At 44.5% G+C, this 20,671-nt stretch overlaps 1 protein-coding gene across 2 annotated transcripts in view; it reads right to left on the bottom strand.

The window, feature by feature from the left end:
• Positions 1-5,963: 5,963 nt before the first annotated feature.
• Positions 5,964-20,671, bottom strand: part of ZNF366 (zinc finger protein 366) — a 129,007-nt gene continuing 114,299 nt past the window's right edge. For both annotated transcript variants that reach the window (XM_081054553.1, XM_081054554.1), the window contains 2 exons: positions 13,007-13,181; positions 5,964-10,006 (listed from right to left, as the gene is read on the bottom strand). In XM_081054553.1, coding sequence (XP_080910679.1) covers positions 9,468-10,006; positions 13,007-13,181 — 714 coding nt within the window. In that variant the 3' untranslated portion in view covers positions 5,964-9,467. The remainder of the gene's footprint in view (positions 10,007-13,006; positions 13,182-20,671) is intronic.

Raw genomic sequence — 20,671 nt, 5'->3', positions numbered from 1 at the left:
GTCCCTTGCCTGTCAAGCCCACTGGAATGATGTTCCACAACATGGATCTGGGTTGGTGGGATGAGTGCAGCTATGCCTTCCATTATTCCTACTGAGTTTCCATAGATTTTGTTGAATAAATATTTCTTAAATTGCTGTAAGCCCTTTGGTCAAGCTCCAGAGATTTTGGGTGATTGTCTTTGCTAATTTTTACCAGTTTAATAGATGTCTCTCTGGGTTGAGGTTTCACTGGGATCATCACAGCAACATCCAAGCAACCCCTCCTTCTCCATAGAGTTTTAATTGCCAATAATGGAAAGATGCATATTTTGGACAGCATGTTGTACAGGTCCTCTTGAAGGATCTTCCTGGTAAGTTCATGCATCATTCTTATACCCTTTTTATAGAATCCCAAGGAGAAGCAGACACAGTGGCCACATCCGGTCTCAAGTCTGTCTAAAAACTTGCTGCAGATGGAATAGTGGTGGCCAAGCCCTGGGCTCCGAGAGCTAACAGTCTGAATAAGGCAAAGATCTGGTTACATACACCTGAGATCAAAAGTGAAGTGTCCCTGCAGGAAGGTAAGGGGATTAGCAGCATGGAGGCACACAGAGCTTTGGCCAAGACAAGCCCTTTGAAACCCACACGATCACCTGTGTCTTTAGATAGTGGCTTAGAGTGATTTCTGAGGGGATTATCCCTGTCGGCAGTGCTTGCTTCACAGACAGGCATCATTATACTCGATGAATGTTTATTGAGTGTCCCCTGGGAAGCCGACATTGCAATTATCTATTTCTAACACTGTATCTCCTTACTTTACTTTTTGCTTTTTCTTCCTGAAAAGACTTTGCTATTGCTGGGGACTTCATATTTCTTTTATTTTCCATTGGTTTTCCGGGGGGTGAGAAGAGGCAGCTCACTCAATGCTCTCTGTATACAGTCTTGCAAAACCACAGCTGAAGATTTTAAAGTCTTCTGACTTGGTTAACCTGCCACTCCAAGTGAAGCTGTTTTCTTCGCTAGACTTGCTCTAGGTTGGAAGGGAAGCTGTCCTTCAGCAATGGCAAATGACACAGCTGTCATCTCTACAAGTCCAGAACGATTCATAGATTTTACCTCATCCACCCCCTCATCAGACACAGGTTGGAGACCAGGTTCATTATTACTACTTTCTAGGAGAAGAAACAAAATTACTTACCAGTATCTTAATATGGTAAATTGCTAAAATGAAAGAGGTATTCTTTTAATCCTTTCAGATATGTATTAATAGGGGATAGGACAATTAAATTCGCAAACTCATCCTAGAAAAAGTGCTACACACCTCATTGCTGAATATCACTACGGTCACCTTCGAAGTACTCCCCTTGGGAAGTTATGCATGGACGCCAGCACCTAGTTCACACCACAAAGCAATTTTGAAACTTTTTCTGGAATGGCCATCAGAGCTGTTGTCGTATTACCCTTGATGTCCTGAATGTCATCAAAATGTCTTCCTTTCAATATTTTCTTGATCTTCAAGTAAAGAAAGAAGTCATTGGGGGCCAGATCAGGTGAGTAGGGAGGGTGTTCCAATACAGTTATTTGTTTACTGGCTACAAACTCCCTCACAGACCGGGTCATGTGAACTGGTGCATTGTCGTGATGCAAGAGCCATGAATTGTTGGCGAAAAGTTCAGGTCGTCTAACTTTTTCACGCAGCCTTTCAGCACTTCCAAATGGGAAACTTGGTTAACGGTGTGTCCAGTTGATACAAATTCATAATGAATAATTCCTCTGATATCAAAAAAGGTTAGCAACAGCATTGCAACAAGTTCGTGAACTTAATTGTCAGACCTCGTAGCTCTTCATTTTCCTCCCCAAAACCATTTGTTTAAGATCTGCCCTATGAAAAGACTCACAATGCATATTTCAAACATCAGTTTAAAATGATTCTTCGGGTATAATGCCAGAAGCTTTAGCAGCTTCTGTGATCTCTGGCATGTCTTCCAAGCACCCTCCTCCTCGTTCCCCCCTCCCCCCGTCCAAGTGCATTCTGAATAGCAAGCATTTTTGGCTGGACTTTCTGCTTGGGTCAAGTTCAGAGAGGGTTCTTGTGTCTCTTTCATCATTTAATAAGGATGAGGGGTGGAGGGCAGGGGAAGCATGTCTTGGAGATGAAGGGCAAATCGAGATCTTTGATTCAAAGACTGTGGCTCCATCACTTTCTCTTATGTAGACATTGTATTCATCCCAAGCTTCCTACTGCAAATCACTCTGGTACGACGTGACAATGCAGATACACAAAGACTTTTCCCACATCAAACTACAAACACAGCCCCCCTCTCTGGGGAACCTAAGAGAAACTTTTGGGCTTCCACTTCCCCTCCATTTGTTTGAAGGATCAAGAGAACACAGTTCCATTTTCAACAAAAATTAAAAAGGAAAATCATGAAAAGAGCCAACCTCCTTTTTTTCTGTCTCTCTTAATATATTGTTGCATCCAGGGAAGAGGAAACAGTGAGCGCCACTGATACTGGGTCCCCAGGGACCCTATAAGGGTCACTCCCCAGCTATCAAATGAGCATGTCTTCCTCCACTTGTAGAGCAGGTTTGTAATGGGACTGGAAGTTACTCTTGGCTCAGCTCTGCTGTGCACAAAAAAAAAAAAAAGAAACACCACAATGCTTCAAGGAACTGACTGTGTTCACACCTGGATTTTCACAGAGAGGACAGTTTTTAGCTTTAAGACTTTGGAGGTTTGGAGAAGGAGATTTGAAAAACCATTAGCCATGTTCCTGCCAGCCTCCGTTGGCCTGCTCAGATCTGTGTGTTCCTTAAGGGCAGGGACAAACGCCTTCCATACGTTTTTGTTTTTTATTTCTTCTTAAGGTACTGTCTGTAGTGCCATGGGCTAATTCATTTTGGGACTTAAAATATGACAACATCTCATTTATTCTGCCTTTTTACAAAATAATGTGTGCACTGGATAGAATTTTCCAGATCACTGGGCTGTCACCATTTGAGAACTGAACAGTTTAAAATGAAAATATATCGGGAGTGCATTTACTTAACAAATATGGTAGAGATTAACTAATTGTTCTTCGACCATTCAAGTTCATTATTGTGAACATGTGTTATTTTACTGGCTGGGTCAGAGATGTCCTCAGGGCCTGTGGGGATGAAAAGGAGTCTTTGTAGTGTCACCTTACGGTCTGGGAGTTCTCGCCTCTCTCCCTTGCTTTTCTGATCTCTAGCTCTGTTCATTTGTCTTCACTTCTGCTGTTTCTTCCCAGGATCTGTGTCTGAGAAGCTTCACTGTCTTCTTCAGTCTTGACTATTTACTTCTTCACCAATTGTAACTCAGAACAAACTGAGAGAAATCTGATGGACTTAATGCTACATACATTACACATGTGGTAAATATGCTCTCCTGCCAACCAAGTAAAGAGCATGGGTTTTAGGACAGCTATAAAAATCTAAAGCATTTCTTCTGTCATTATGCGAGGAGATGAATCTTATACTAAGTGTCTTTTTTTTATACTTTGAAAAATATGCATTTATCTTATTAAAATTTGCCTTTGGTAGACCAAGTCAACTGGACCTTCAAAACAAATTTCAAACCACCTAATTCTAGGTTCTTCCTTGCTACCTCTTTAATCCAGGCCAATATTATCTCTCATATACTATTAAAACTGCCTTCTAATGGTTTCCTGGCATCCTTCTGGCTTCCTTCCAATGCATCCTCCACAGTACAGCCAGAATGAGCTTTAGAAAATGTCAAACTCATTATTTCACCCTCCTGCTCATTGGCTTTCCACGTCAGCCTCTCCTTGCATCTCTCTCTCTCTCTCTCTCTCTCTCTCTCTCTCTCTCTCTCTCTCTCTGCTGTGTTTCTGATCATGAGGAGGGAGTAGAGCTGTTGTTGCATAATGGGTCAGGGAGGAGTATGTGTAGAACCCACTTGACTCACTTGGGCTTCTTTTGGTGCTTCCTTCTCCATTTGTGACTGTAAATGAACAGGTAGAGCAACCCCAGGCTCACAAGGGTATGTGTCTTAGTCTGTTTGGGCTGCTATAACTAATACCACGGACGGGGTGGCTTAAATAACAGGCATTTATTTCTCACAGTCCTGGGCTGGGAAGGCCAAGACCAAGATGTCGGCAGGTTGTGTGTCTGGTAAAGGCCTGTTTCCTGATTTTCAGATGGCTGCCTTCTTGCTGTGGCCTCCCATGGTACAGAGAGAGGGGCTCTGCTCTACCACTTTTCTTGTAGGGACATTCATCCCATTATGGCCTCACCCTCATGACTTCATCTAAACCTAATTACCTCTCAAAGGCCCCGCCTCCAAATACTGTCATACTAGGGGTTAGAACTTCAACATAGGAATTGGGGGAGGGGGACACAAAAATTCAGTCCATAGCAGCATGATGACCAAGACTCAGACCCCTTGGGGCTGAGAATCTGGGTCACGCCACCTGGAAAGCCACTGAGACCGATGGAGACAGGGGTCTAGACAAGCAAAGGAGGAAGGAGAAAATGAGTATCAGTTGTGTGTGAGACTGGTTGCAGCAGCGGGGGCTGAAGGTTGTCCCACTAACTCGCATCTTCTAAGTTCTCCCTCAGGAAGGGAGGCCCACCGGAATCCTGGAGGAGTTGCTCCATGAATATACATGAAGAACTGGACTGGAGTGATGCAGAGGGTGGACCCTGGTGGATGCCGAGATGGGTCACCAGTCTCTCTTCAAGGAAGGACTTGTACTGAGCTGTGGGGTGTGCAGTGAGCAGACAGCCTCCAGCCACTGGCTGCTTGAGGGTCTGCCCCTGCTGAAGAGTCATGTCTTCCTGAGGTCATGCCCTTTCTGGGTGACTGAGCACAGCGGCGGAGGTGGGGTGGGGTTGGGGGCGGTGCAAAGGCCTGCACATCTCTACCCACTGTGGCACAACTCTGACGGGCAATCCTTGCCCCGGTGCTGCCTGCGGAGCTTGGTTAGGTTTTGCCCTTTGCTCAATCTTCTTTTCTCTTCCTTCCTTTCACAGGTGCTGATCCCTAATAGGCATCTTGCACCCACATTTGCCTCAGTATCTACTTCCAGAGAACTCAACCTGCTCCATGCTGTATGCTTTGAAGGCAAAGAAGAAACTTACCAAGCAGGTAATTTGGAACAAGCTAATGTCACTGTTCTGAACCTCCATTTCCTCATCCGTAATATGGAGATAACAATATTTGTCTCTCTACGTTGTGTGAGGCTTAAATGAGATCGAGTGTGTAATCACCTGGCCTGCTGCTCAACATATAACAACAGTGTGTAAAAGGGAGGCTCGCTCAGAAAGGGACAACTGCCCACACCAACACAGCTTTGTGCGTTCTCGGCTGAGGAGGGAGGGCTGAGTGTTCTGTTTTCTGGCCACTTCGTTGATGATAGTAATGGCTAGTTCTTCCATAGCATAACCTGTGACACAGGCACATAAACATCTCACAAATATTAACTCATTTAACCCACACAACAACCTGGTGAGGAAGGTATCGTTCCTAGTCTCATTTTACAGATGAGGAAATTGAGGCACAGAGACGTTCAGGAATTGGTCTCAGGTTCCAAAGATGAGAAGTAGGGGAGCTGGGCTTTGAACCCGGGGACCTGACACCAGAATCTGTGCTCTTGCCCACTAGAGTACCCTGCCTTTTGACTGAACTTTGTTGTACAAAGAACTTGATGCGGAATAAGGCCATCTCACCTCTAACCTCCCACTTCCCCATGATACCCTTCCAGAACTAAGTTTTCTGAATAGGAAAAAAGAAAAGAATGAGGATGTCACCTGCCTGCAGATGCATCGTTATTAATCCTTTCCGAACCCATGAAGGAAGGAGAATCCAACATCCGAGTCCCTGGGGCTGAGGCCCCAGCCAATGGGAGCCACCCTCGCAGAGGGTAAGAAGGCATGAGTGACACATTGACAATGGCAGCTTCCTTGCAAAATTTCATGCATCTGCAAATAATTAACTCAGCTTGTTCAACATGGCTTTATTTGCTTAAATTAACAAAATATAGGTTACATGCTCTTTTCAGGTAGACTGCTTTTTCACTAAAGCAGAAAGCAGTATTCACAACTTCGGTTGCTACACACTTGGAGTTTTAGTTTTGAAATAGCAAGCCAGAATTCTGTACAAAATCAACATTTGGTGTAATGTTGTCCAAATATGTGAAGGATTTTAAATGTTAGCTCTGTTACATTTTGTTCCAGAAAAGCAAAGATCATGATTCAAAACACGATGTTAATATTTTATTAAATGCCTTCAGGGCTTAATAAATACAGTACACACACTGGGCTTTCTCATGCAACTACTCACATACAAATATACCAGTTACCCTTGTGGAGTTGTGAAAGGTCAGCCTCAGTCTCATGGCTAGTGCGGAGTCCATTATTTTTTTTTTAAAAGAAAATAAAAGAATTAGAAGTCAATAAGAGGAGGTAATCATAGGCCTGAAAGAAAAGTATAAAAGAAAAATATGCCATTTGGCTGGTCAGTTGGTTGGTTTAAAGTGACAGTGGTCAAAGGCCTAGAAAGCATTTGGTAGTGACCTATTTCCAGAGTGTCACCATGTGATGAATGTCATGCTGTCCTGGCCCTGGAATGCTGGTAACCTTGGATGGTTTCATCTCGTAGTTCTCTGAGGATGGCCCCAGGGGCTCTCTTTCAGGTTGGCATTCTGGTATTAGCTCATTAGGCAAGGTTGGCCAACCTTTCCTGAGCTCTGCACTTACGCACAGCTGTCCATATAATTTATTACCCAAACTAGGACACTTTTAAGAATTAAGGTGCCGCTACTGGTAATCACCTGGGATAAACCAGGGTATAAACTGGTATAAACCAGGGTTGTCTCAGGCAAACCAGAATGCTGGTCACTCAACAACTTACAAAAACAGCATTTTAACCTTGGTTCTCAGAAGGTCAGTGTATAGCTCTAATTAAATATCTTACACCCAGAGTCAAGAACTAAAAACAGCCTTTAGAATATACTCCATAACAATTTTTTAATTATTTTTCCTAGACCTTTTTTTTCTTCCTCCAAATGAAATTGTACTTGGAAGGCTAACATATTAAAACAGATGAAATTTGAGCCACTCTGAGCGACATGGCATGAGGGCTGAGAGTTCTCCTTCTCCCCCTAGCACCTCTGGAGGGGCCTAATAGAGACCTCTGGCTCCTCAACACACAATTTGAAAACCACTCTTCTAGACAGTACTCTCTCCATCTCAACATTACCTTGTTCCTCAAACATTCCCACATGATTTGTTTTGGTTGAAAAGGCCTAGAACTTGCTCTTCTACATTTCCTGGTTCTTATTCCAGCTAGCCAGACCCAAAACAAATGGGAAGCCTGTAGCCCTTATAAGTAGGTCCTTGACACATGGCTGCTGAAAGAATGAGTATGTAACAGGACCCTAAGAGCTGGAGACCTCACAGACCACTTTGTCAGCCTCCTGGGTGATTTCATCAGAGAAATTCATGAGCTATATTAATAACGAATGGAAGGCAGTTTTGCCCTCTGAAGACTTGGAATGGGTTCTTAGTCCAGAGTTGTGTTTGTCACTGCAGAAATCACAATATTCACCTCACCATCCCCTTTACAGACGCGCTGTACCTGTGCCCAAGGACATGGATGGCAGGAGAGAACCCAAGCAGTTTTGGCACTTCGTGGTGGTGAGGCTGACGGAAGGGGCTTTAAGCAAAGTGGCAGGAGAAATGCATCAGTGATGGGAAAGCACACGGGTGAATGATAAGAGCTAGAAGAAGCTGTTGGGGAAGCCTCTTGGCCAAGAGAAAAAGCCAGCACACAGCAGTCAGAGATGGGCCAGTTCTTCTAACGCAATATATTAGGAACTTTGAGAGGAGAGGAAGCAAAATAATAAACAGTACCTAGCTCTACAAATAAGAGTTGAAACTACCAAAAAAAAAAAAAAAAAGAGGCAGCCTTTATATAAACACAGACACAGTACCAGAGGGTTACTGCTTATGGTCAGTCACACGTATGCGACGTCCTGTCAGTACTGCTTTGCTCGGCGCCTGTGCCTAAGGAAAGCCTACCTGCTGGGCTCAACCGCCCATTACAGTCATTGTCACTTACTGGAAGCATGACTCAAGCATCTAGGAAGAAAGTCACGATAGGCTGGCTACATATTTTTAAACATATTAAGAGTGACCATAAACATTATAAACATCATCTTCTAGTACAAAAAGTGTGTGTTTACACTGTGTGTGTGTATGTCCCCTTGTGAGGGAGGCTCTACAGAACAGATAAAAAACCTAAGTCAGCTTTTCGAGTTCTCCTGCTCTCTACCACAACGAGTCTGAAGCCAGAAACAAAAATATTTATGGAGTCCTGGGAACCACTGTTTTAGCCCAGTCGGTCTTTTTCAACCCTGGCTGCATATAAGAATCATGGGGCAATGTGGAAAATAACCAGTGTTGGGGCTTCACTTTACACCAATTACATCAGAATCTCAGGGGGCTGAGGCCCCAGCATTGATATTCTTTAAAAGCCTCCCCAAGATGGTTCTAATGTACAGCCAGCATTGAGAACACAGCCCAGAATCTCCCTTACTAGTGATTAGCTGATGGTTATTCTAATACTCCAAGTAAGTCAGAGCTTAGGTTTCGGGGAGGCTTCCTCCCCCACTCCTACAGCTCCAGCACTGAGGAAAAACCTGCTGCTCATACGTGACAGCTCGTCCTGCAGCTGCTTCGTGGGGCATGAGGCCTCTGAGCCAGGTCTCCAGGACGGAGCTGTGCTCAGGACACAAGGCGTTTGCCTGTAGACGCTGTGCAGTGCTGGGCCACCTGAAAATATGCTCCTAATGCCACATCTGATGAAGGTAAGCGAAGCAGAACAAGGCAGGCCCAGACTGGGTTTTCCTTAGTCACAATTATTCATTTCTCTTGAAATTTTATCTTATTTCTACAGTGACTATGTGACAACAGTCTTTTCAATAACTCACCCTCCTGTGTCATTTCTGGAACTTTTGATTATTTAATAAAGGCAATTTTTATAGACATACAACTACTCATATTTTCATCTATCTAGAAAAATATTATAATTTTCACACATTCAACTAAATAGTCATTAAGAAGGTAACATGTCAAGCACCATATTTTTGCAACTGGAAAGAAATTTACCATATATTGTGTATTAGTCAAAGAAAAATAGAATTTCTAAAAGCACCTCAGTATCAGCTTACAGTTAGGTATCTAGAAGAATATGTACAGCTTATCATACTGGAGATGCATTGAATAACACTGAAGAAGACCCTGCATATGTATTAAAAATCCAGGGCCTCATCAATGACCTGAGAAGCATTTGCATTACTGAAGACGGTCCCTGCTCATTTAGTCTGAGCCATTTGTGAAGAGGCGTGCCATTTGCCAGCTTCCAGCAAATGACAGCTCATGCAGAAAGCTATATTTGAACCACCTAGCTCTTTTTCTCCAAATGCATTTCTAAAACTGCCCACTTAGATACCTAAAAGCATTGCTTGTTTTTCCATTTTCCTCTCCAGTAATTCTTTTAAACCCTCATCTCTGTGCTTGAAGTATAAGTAATCAGAAAAGGAGGCACTCCGCCGGGTGCTCTGCAGAGCCCTGAGGCTGGGACAGTCGTCTCTGTGGGCACAGTCTCTTTCCTGGCAGCCCTCTGCCCCAAGGCTGTCCTTGCTCTCCTCCTGGCATTCTTCCTGTGGCATGTCCCTCTTCTCCTCTTCCTCCTTCTCTTCCTCGCAGGCTTCTTGGAGAGCCCCGGGGGCCGGCTGGGACTTGGTGGAGAGATCTTGGGGTGTGCAGAACTGCCCGCTCTGGGAGGCCAGGCCCGGACTGTCCCCCTCCATCTCATAGCAGGTGTCATCATCTTCCTCCTCATGGCAGGAGCTGCCCCGGGCGCTCTCCCCATCAGACTGGAACGCCCGGCGCTTCTGGGACAGGTCGAAGGGCTCCTCCTGCTCCAGGCCCCGCAGGACGCCCGCCGTCTGCACCAGGGCGATTCTTCCCCTTCCAAACCCTGCGAGAGCAAAGGCAGAATTCATGCCCCAGGAAAAGCCTCGGAATATGGGGCATTGGATGGTACTTGGGGGCCATTCAGGGTAGTCTGATTTCACATTTTTACTATAAATTCCCAGAAAGGATGTGGAGATGGGCCTTGTTCCAGATGCGGTCTACATGGGAATGACTCCTTGAAGGTGAGTTTGGCAACATTCACCCAAAGCCTAAAATAAGTATAGCTCTGACTTAGCAATTACACTACTGAGCATTTAAACTATGACAATAGGCCGGCAGGTGCACAAAATGTGTGTGGAAGGAGGCTCATCACCACATTTTTATAGTGAAACTGTGAAAACCATCTATTTAATGATAGAGGCTTGTTTAAATAAATAATAGTACATCTCTACAACGAACTATGTAAAGAAGGTGTAGAGATCATAAAAAGGTATTCTTTAAATATTTTAAGTAAAAAATGTGTATTTATTGCATATATTTATAGTGTAAACCCAATTCTACCTTTCTCTCTCTCTCTCAAAAAAAAAAAATGAAGAATATATGTCAAATCTCAAAAATGAGGCGATTTTGATACTGTTTTTACTTCTAATGCATTTATTTTATTATTTTCAATGAGCATACATTTTACCATAAGAAGAAAAAAAACAATAAGAAAGGTATTTCCCTCTTGGCAAAAAAAAGATATTCCATTTGGGGCCAAGGCGGCCATCCCATTGCTGGGCTCCTGAGCATAGCCAGACTCGGGAGGGCACACAGCGGTCTTCTGAGGAGCCCCAAAGCCCCTTGCCTAACTACAATGCCCCTGCCCTCAGGCACAGTGATGAGACGGGGTCTCACTTTCAGTTTCAGTTTGAGGACCCAGTAAGGACAGACTTTTCAGCAGCCAACAACAGATGGGTGGTAGCGCTCCACCTGATTTGCTCTTGAAGGCCTCTGCCTGTGGTGAGCCAACAGTCAGGCCCTGAAGAATAGGTGGGGACTACCGGAGAGAGGAAATAGGAATGAAGCGTTCGGAGGTGTGGCCAGAGCCTACTACACCCCTGAGAGCCAGGCTTCTGGGTGAGGACATGCATATAAAGGAAGCTGATGAGCTTTGCCTACTTTATGATAAAGTCAGGCAATGCAGCTGTCTATAGCTTTTATCTTGTCGGGGACCCAGGGAGGGTCTTTTCATCTGGGTCATGATTTTTGAGCCATTTCAAAAACTGGAGTGAAAAAATGCTAACACCTTTTGTACATGGAAACATCAAAAACTGTTGAAAGTCTGTTAAAAACTTTCAAAGCAACTCTGATATAGAGCGATACTCTTTATTTTTCCACAATGACAAAGTCGTTGGATGCCTTTTCGGGTTTGAGCATCATAGAAGGTAATCGTGGTGACCAGGGTAGGCTTTCAGATGGAGGACAGTCTCATCCTTGCCTTCTATGTCTCCAGCCCAGGAGACGGAACAAAGTTCATCTATTCTGGAAAAATCTAGTCCTAGCTTGGGAAATGCCTCAGGCAACTACAGATACAAAGAATAATTCATGAGAAAAACATTTTCAGGGGGAAAAAAAATTATTTTGTTTTGGTTTTTTTAACCAGAATTGTTTCTGGGCTTTTGCACAAACTCCAGGCTTTGTTCTATGATGACTACAGTTCCCTGTCACTCAGGAGTCACCATAAACCCAGTGGGTGTTGTGAAAAATCTGAGCGCTCCAATCATTCTGTTGCATGCTGTGTGTGCACATGCGCGTCTTATTTATGAATGTGTGTGCCCACTTGACCACATCTTTTGTAAAGGGGTGGGAGAAACAGCACACAGAAATGAATCACGCCATATTTTCACCTAGTGTGGCGAGCACTGGCTTGATTCAGAAATTCTCAGGTTGGAAGCCCAGTTTGGCCCTCAGATTTGTTGTTTGACCTTGAGCAGTTACTATGACACTTCTCAGCCTTGGTGTCCTCTTATAGAAAATGACAATTACACAGTCTACTTTGTGGCATGGTGGGAATGAGCTCTAAAGTGTCTCACCCTGCACTTTGATCATACTAGTGATCAGAAAACTGTAGCCAGCTAATGTGATTTTGTAAGTGACATACATGTATGTCTTCTTGCCCTCCACACAGATCTCCTAGAGGGCACAGATGGTCTCCTTCTCCTAATCTCTGCCACGGCACGCAGCACACTGGGTGGGACAGAGTGCATTTACTACCTGATTAGGTGACTAAGAATTCAGTAGATCTGGAACATTAACTCTTTACTGCTGAGGGCCCTGGGACTGAGAAAACATATGTGAGACCTTATCAGTTCAGTTAGGACTCAGTGGGGGAGATGGAAGCCCCTGCTGTGCACGTGAGCCCACCAGCCCTACTGAGCAGGGAGCAGGAACATTATCCTTGAGTGTATCTGGTTGTGAACAGGTAGAGAAGACCTAGTTTGTCACAGATACACTTCTGCTGACAACCAAGCTTGCAAACCTGTTTTCTAGAAAGGAAAGAAAAATCACATGCCTTTTAACAGCTATGCGATGAAGTGTATCCAACAAAGGATTTAGAGTCAGGAAGGTCTGTGTTCAAATCCTGACTCAGCCACTTTTCAGCTGAGCAACTCTTTGGGTAAATTAATGTCTTGAAGTCTCAGCTCCCCCACCTGTAAAATAGGGACAATAGAAGTTCCTCCAGCCTGAAGCTGCCGTGAAGATTCAAGGAGGCAGGGCACCTGATGCAGTGTCTGGAACAAAGAACTAATAACGGTATAGACTGGCGTCGTTAGCATGTTCCAGTTCACTTTCTAGAACTCACTTTTACTTACTGCCTTCAGATTTCAGAATTACATCAGTATTTGTTCTAATAACATTGTCGGCCCGCTTCTGCTACTCTGCTGTGGTCTTGAGAATTTCACTGTTTTTTTTCCCACCGTAAGAATAAGCCCCCAAAATAAAGCCCCTAAAATCAGGGTCACCTCCCCTTTGTTACCCACTGGCCTCGACAGCCTTGGGGGTTTCCTGGAAGAGAGATTACCTTGAGAATGAAGGCCCCGCTCCATGACCCCGTGCTTGACTTTCATGTGGCGCGTCAGGTTCCCTTTCAGGGTGAATTTGCTCGGGCAGTAGAGGCACTTGAAGGGCTTGCTGTCGGAGTGCAGGTGCATGTGGCCCATGAGGTTGTGCATCCGGTTGAATTCCTTCCCACACAGCTGTCAGACCGTGACAAGGACAACACAGGTTAGTCGCAGGCAGGGGACTCTGCCCAAGTGAAGCCAGGCCTGGCTGAGAACGGAGCCGCTGCTACTTTAGATTTGGGCATTTTAAGCAGCTTCCAAAGAAAATGGCCCCATGGAAGTCAGGGAGGGCTGGACTGTGCACAGGCTCAGAGGTGGCGTAGACAGGGAGGGATCCATGAGATTTTGTTCCTGTTGTACAGGGATTTTTTAAAGTCAGAGTAAGAAAAATCACAAAGCTCTTAAAGCTTCTTCGGAATACAGCCTGTTGGAAAGGAGAAAAGCTGCTCTGAAAAGCAATTGCTGAAAGTGTAGTTCACTTGAATAATAAAGACACAATTACTTGCTTCCTTGAACATTTACAGTACGGAAGGGCCTGTCGTGAGCCTGCCATGGACTATCTCACTTAAGTCTCACATCAGCCATAGGAGATGGCTGCTGTGATCACCCCCATTTTGCAGATGGACAAACTAAGGGAGTAAGTTGAAGGGATTGGCGAAGGCACACAGTTAGTGAGTGCTGGAGCCGAGATAATGAACGCAGGTCACCGGACACCAGCGGCCACATGGTCAATCGTCACACCATACTGTGTCCCCCCCACCCCACCAATAGATCTCTTCTGTTAGACTATATCAGGCAATGCTTTCCTAAGTTTTAAATTTGCTAATTATTGGGATGAATTTTAAATTTAAAAGAAACAAAGAAACACGTAAAGGAAGGAGTGTCGCTTTTCTCTGGGTAGAGATGTGAAGTACTGAAAATATCTCAGGTATACCAAAAGTAAACATGTTGTATTCATTTTTTTCTTTGTTGTTTCTCATGATTTCCATCAAAGTGCACATGCATGATGGACCTCCAACAGTGGTTCTCCAACTTTTTTCAGAAGATAAGCTGCCTTTTCAAAGACACTGTATACAGGTGGGAAAGGTGTGAAACAGAAGCCAGTGCTCTGGGATGCCTTGCTTGCTTTTGATGTCCCCAAACCTTACCAGAGCTGGGTTTGGAAACTCCAGCCCTTCCTTGGCTGTACTGAGCTGAATGCACAGAAAGATTTTTGTGTCTCTGCTTGGGCCAGAATGTTAAGAAAGGAACATTGTCCTTTCCTCCGCAACTTCAGAGGCCCATGTTGTGAGGACAGCAATATGGAGTGAGAGATGCCACAGAGAAAGGACCTGTAGTACAGCCTCCTCCAAAGCTCTCAGCAGTTTTCTTCTCTCACTGAGAGGTATTTTCAGGGCCAATGTTGGGAATTCTGGATTGAACTTTTATTAATGAAGTCACCATTTTTGTGACAATTGGTGACAATTGATCTGGCTTAGAAGAATAGGTAGACCCAACAAATGGTGACCTTGGGAGATTAGCCCAAAAGAATGCTGGGTGGTTGGTAGGAGGAAGCCAGCCTATGATTACAAATTTGTCACAGATAATCCATGCATGGGTAATGAATGCTTGGTTCTGTATTTTTAAATGATTCATATTGGGGGGTTTTAATTACTTTTCCCCTTTTTTACTTCCTTACTAGCAATAATGAATTCAGCACACTGGTGTCCCACACTCAGTATCCAGAATATCTGCACACCACATTCATTTGGAAAAGGTGACCTAACAGGGGAAAGGCTGAGAGAGTGGGTGTAATTTAAATGTCTTCAGAAGCCCTACATGTGGGATGGATACTTGCTTTCTTTCATTCTCAACAGAGACAATTTATTAAGATATATAAACTCATGGTCCACTTTTGCACATGTGTACAAGTTCTGGTAGAGTTCCATTTATTAGCTTAGATTATGCAGTTCTCCATCCTCGCTAAGGAAAAAAAAGCTTTGAATCTAGAGATTCTACCTTAGGTGCTTCCATTTGCGGGGCATTTTACAAAAAGTGTATTTCATTTGGTTCATAGAATGGTTCCTGATTATTTGGATTAATGTTGTAGCAGAAGATCTGAAAACAGCAAAATCTGTGGGTGGTTAAGCACAAGACATGTAGGGGGAGAAGAGCTGGAGGCTGGAAGATCAATTAGGCTACTGCACTAGTCCAAGCCTAAATGGGTCTCACTGTCCTCAGGCCAGACAGAGAGAGCTGGAAAGATGACATAGGTGCCTTCTGCACTTGACTCCCATGAAGGGCGAAATTCCACTTTTAGTTATTATTTATGGTTGTTGAAGTATTAGAAGCTGGATTGGTCCAAAAGGGTTTTATAAAGGAAATTGAATTTTAGTCCAATCTTGAAGAATGTGTAGAGTGCCTTTTGTTTTGTTTTGACAGAAGAATAAAGTATTTTCATTAAATATTTTTAGACACCTCATTCATCCTTAAACTACAGGTCAGGTAACTATCACTGTTGTGATAATAATCAACTATGTGATACTGCCACAGCTGCTGTGACCTTAGGGTTAGAGCAGATCCTGCAATTCACCTGCCCCAAGGTCCCACCTCTTTCCTCTTCACCCCACCCCCCACACAGAGGTGTGCACACATTACAATGGCTACCAATGGTATTTTCCAGAATCTTACCCAGCCTTAGACAAGCAACCTTTTATAATCCTTTATCATAACCTAGTATATGTTTTTCTATCTTAATGTCTTTTCTGGCTCAAGTCATCACTACTGAACTTCTTGGGACATTTCAGTGGAACATAGGGACCTTGGGACATTAAAATAATATTGTCCCCTCAAGTTAAGGTCTATGGCCTCAGGGAAGGTCCATTGTGGGGCATGACTGGTCAGCTATATTATCTGATGTATGATTGGTAAAGGAGATCGATTTCTGTGCTGTTGGTAAAATTTAGTTTTTATATACCAGACTTACTCTTCACGGTTTATGGTAGTCTACTGGGCCAGCCAATCGGGAGCTTTCCCAGGGCTGAGTGGAGGTATGTCAACAATGCAAGATGTCTGGGGCAGTAAAAGGCGCCAAGACCATCTTCAGAAATGAAAGGATTACCTTTCCTTTTCTTAGTGACTCACCTCAGTATCAAGCAAAAGGGTATACACAGAGCAGCAATAGCTAGCTAAGTATTTTGTTGGGGGAGTCAACAAACAAGTCAGGAAAACATTACTAGCCCATGCAAAAAGTCCAAAAAGCTACCATCACCCACTCTCTTCCTTTCCCCATTATAGTGTGTATAACTCTATACACACTAGTTCGTAAACCAAAATCCTCAGTGGCAGAAGAATAGAGACAATTAACTCAGGACCCAAGGCACTTCAGTACCATTCACAGCTCAGTGAACCAGCTTCTTCCTCTCAGCCTCTGACCCTTCCACAAAGCCCTTTGGTTCTTATCCATAACACTTGGCCTGTTTATCTTTTCTCGGAATATTGTCTTCGCCTGTCAATACACAAGTGTATGGAGATCTTTTGTGTCTGCGAATTTCAGAGAGAGGCCTCTCAGTCACCGTCAGTGAAGAGGGGCCAGAGAGAGAAGACTGGGCCAATTAAACATGGCACCCTCGGGTGTGGTTTGAGATATGAGCTCTAAGCAGAATCACTGTAGTAGAGGAGGAGAGTTAGACTGGAAGGAAAAAGAAAGGTTGAGAGAGAGCACCAAAACTCTAGTTTTTTCTCCTAGAAAAAGCAGACATCTATGTCAAGTCCCCCTTTAACCATGAGATGTGAGGCTCACAGCTTGCCCAAGCCAATACTTGCTGAATCATCTGCCAAGACCTGAGAAGATCAAAATACGGGCAGGTACTGGTACAGGAAGCTGCTGGAATGGTAAGAACTCAGATTTCATCTTGCACGTGGTCATCACGGTTGCTCTAATGAGGGGTATTAGTGTGTCTGACATTAAATCTCAGTTTTTCCACGGATACCCACTTTTATACCTACTTTTTAAGAGGAGGGTGAACCTCAAGATTTAATAGAAAATTGGAACAAATGCTTTGCACTGTTCTTTAAAAATGGGTTGCATGGATCATGAGGATTTGAGATGGCAGAGCAGAGAGGTGATGGTGAGACTCCAGTGGGAAAGAGAACTTGCTCCGTTTTCTCGTTTGTAAAATGGCGATGATAATAGTTTCTTATGACAGTTGTAAGGATCAAATGAGATAATTCATGTAAAGGGTATGGCAAATAGAGATCAATAAATATTAGCTCTCGTTACTACTATTGTCATGCACATGGTAGACTCTGGTATATTCCAGAAATAGAAAGGCCTTTGAAGATGAGGGTGTTGTCTTTTTAAACCCAACTATTTAGAGGCAATATTAAAGGAGGGAGCAGGTAAGAAATCCTTTGAGTAAATACCTGCCAGGTTCCTTGAGGCATAGTAGAAGTGGAAGCATTTGTGCCTGACCCAGCATTGGGAAGTGTGGATGGAAAGAGAAGATTCATTCTAGAGTGCAGGCTTTGGGAGAGCCCCTTATCTGACTCCCTGATCTGTAGTCAGCCCTTTAAACAACTGGCAGATGCTCTGTTCCTCATCTTCACGGGAGTTCCAAATTCTAGCCTCCTGGTGTCCCTTCCCTCCCTGGTCCAGCGCCTGGTGATGCCTTAGGCAACTTCCTATGAGCCCCAGTAACTATGCCGACAGCCAGAGACACTGAGAAGCCAAGTGGGTTGCGTGCAGAGACAGGGTAGCCACTGGGCTGGCTACCCACAAAGCCAAGAAGAGGCACACTACTTCACGCCACCCAGCCTGACCTGAGCCTGAGGTCTGAGATGCACCAGGAAGCCTGCGTTTTCCTATTCTGAGAGAAAAGGTCAAAGAGCTGCAGCCTGCAGCTGAGGAGAATGGCCTCCGCTAAACTGCCCTTCCCCTACATTCTTCTCTCTCTCTCTCTCTTTTAATAAGAAGGGTGTTCCTTTCCTCAAAGGGAGAGAGAGGGAGGGAGGGAGAGAGAGACTGTAAACTATCCAAAAGGGCCGTGAGAAAACAGGAAGCTTTGAAAAGTACAAGAGAAAGCAAGATGAAATCTATTTGCAGGCGGGCCTCTGGGGACATGTGAGGCATTGTTAAGCAGGCAGTTCATACAGCTATATCCTTCCTTCTGCTGAGGAGGGCTTTGCTGCCAAAAGGCTGCTATCTGGTCACTGCCTTAACCCCCTCCATGCCAGCCTGAGAACCTTGGTCTCAAGTACTGGGCCTCTAAAAGTCCTGACCTGGTTCCTCTCCTATGAGATGTCCAAGAGCTGGCGGGGGAGATGGAGCCTGTTTGGTGGAGGTGGCAGGGTCCTTTTTTGAGGAGACCTTATCCTCTCCTGTCAGGTCTGCCCTTGGCCTTCAGGCCTCTGTTTCAGACCACGTTGCAGATAACCTGGTGATTCATAACTTAGGCAGCTCCCGGCTTCACCCATCTCAAAGGAGAATTTGTCCCGGAAATTCTGGATGGCTGCTTTTCCTGGACAGGTTTCCCAAAGACGGCAGCTGGTTCTTTGCTTTTATGGAGTGTGGCTGCTACAAGGATAGTATCCAAACCCAGCCCTGTGTGCTTACGCAGAATCTGGGAAGCATCTTTCTAAAACATGGCTTAAGTCTAGAGGCGCAGGTCTCTGGACAAGCTCCAGCTGGCTCCAAGAAGCAAAGAGTCCAGAAATCGAGCCAATAGAAAAAGAGCTCAGAAGGGTGGTAATTTTTTTATAAGAAAAAAAAAAGAAAGAAACAGAATGGAAACCTTTCCTCTTCTCTAATTTTCCATTCTATTGTTAATGCTTAATCCCACAGTGAGTGAACTTTGCTGCTTGCTGTGGACAGCTGTTTCCACTGAGCACGGGGCTGGAGAGAACCAGTTTGTGTTGCAACAGGGGGAGGGGTTTATTTTAGGAAGGATTTTTAGTGGTGAGAGTCCCAAGAATCTGTTACTTAAAAAAAAAAAAAAATCTCCCTTTTTTTATTTTTGCAAGTTTTGGGGTAAAGGAAACAGAACGAATTCTTGGAGTATAGCTGGAGCAAGGCCTGCCTGTTTTTTCTGGCCATATCACGTGAAGGGAATAACGCTGCCCCTATTACTAGGATAAAGCCTGGGTTTAGTTGTCTGGGTCTATTCTCCACCATCACTATGCAGCCAGCCAGCCGCTTATCTCAGATGGCTGTGAATTGCATAGCGATGAGCAAATGGCCCTCTATTCCTCTCCCAACTCCCAAACTCCCAACAACCTCCACTCAGGGCCATATTTCTAAGAACCCAGCACAAAATGGATGGGAAACAAAGTCCACAAGACACCATCTTGGGATGGCCCATCCCACCATGAGAGCTGGAGCTAGTTTACCAACACCAAGCCCCATTACATAATCTGAAAACTCAGTCATGCTCTGAAATTCTTTTGAAATGAAGAAGGGTGATGGAAGGAAGAGAACACCAAGCAGAGTGGCACTTTGCAGGGAGATGGGAACAAATAGAGGCAGGACCTGGCAGCATGCTTCTGGCACTTTCCAGGAGTCAGAGGTCTCTTGATTGAAGTGACTGACACCTGGTTCTTGTTTCAGAAGTATCTAAGAGTGGATAAGGGCCACCTAAGTTTGACAAAAATACCCTTTAACATACAATTATTTTTGTTTTCATGATGGAGACACTCTGGTAGGCAGCCTCTTGACCTACAGTGTGGTTTGCTGAGAGATCCTACCCACCCGGAACAAGTGACCTGTGCAGATGACCAGTCCAGTTCCTGCACCAGGCCCGTCTCCCATGGGAGAGTATAAACTATGCATCATTGGAGAGATGGCATTGCATGCTACAAGCTGCTCTCTCATGGGGCCCAGTGGTGTACCAAACACCCAGAGCCTAATGCATCTTCAAGGAGAGGTCAGATTGAGTTTCTGAACCATAAAGTTGATCATCAGATGCCCATTGAACCATATGTGGTGCACTGTCATTGAGGTGGAAGGGAAAGGGCAGTTACTAATGAAGGGAGGCCGGAAACATGAAGCTAGACTGGCTCACTGCATGATTGGGCCCAGGCTGCACTGCACTGTATAGTCTTCTATGCAGTGGTACCAGATAGAAGCCTCTGAATCCTCAGATACCACCTGGTCCAAGAAATCCTTTAGGCCCCTCTGAGGCCCTTGACATAGAGAAACAGAACTGCCTCTGTGCCCCCAAATAACACACAAGCCCCTTTCTGGTATTGGCTCTGTTCCCTGACATATCCCTCTGTTTCAGAGACATTTTCTGCCTTGTTTAATCACTACTGATGGACTCGAATTGATGAGGTGGAGGTAGGAGTGGGTTGGAGTGGACAGATGTGAATATTTAAGGGATTACAAGCTATGCAATGGCTCCTTTCTTATTTAACAACTTTCTGCGCTCTTTACCACCAGTTGTTAAGATTAAAAAACAGTACATGCTCAAAGTTCAAGAGTAAACTCAACACAAGGAATGAAGAGTGGCAAAGAGCTCCTGTTTGCACCTCCATTGTAGGAGACGGTATACCCCTGGCAAGTGGGAACAGCTCTGTTAAAAGTGAAGTGCTCATGGGTCTCATTGAAGTGTGAAGAAAATCAAAGACGAGCCTAAAGAAAGAAAAAAGAG

This window comes from Rhinolophus hipposideros, assembly GCF_964194185.1.
Source record: "Rhinolophus hipposideros genome assembly, chromosome: 7".
Lineage (NCBI taxonomy): Eukaryota > Metazoa > Chordata > Mammalia > Chiroptera > Rhinolophidae > Rhinolophus > Rhinolophus hipposideros.
This window is presented reverse-complemented; position numbering and strand designations above follow the sequence as displayed.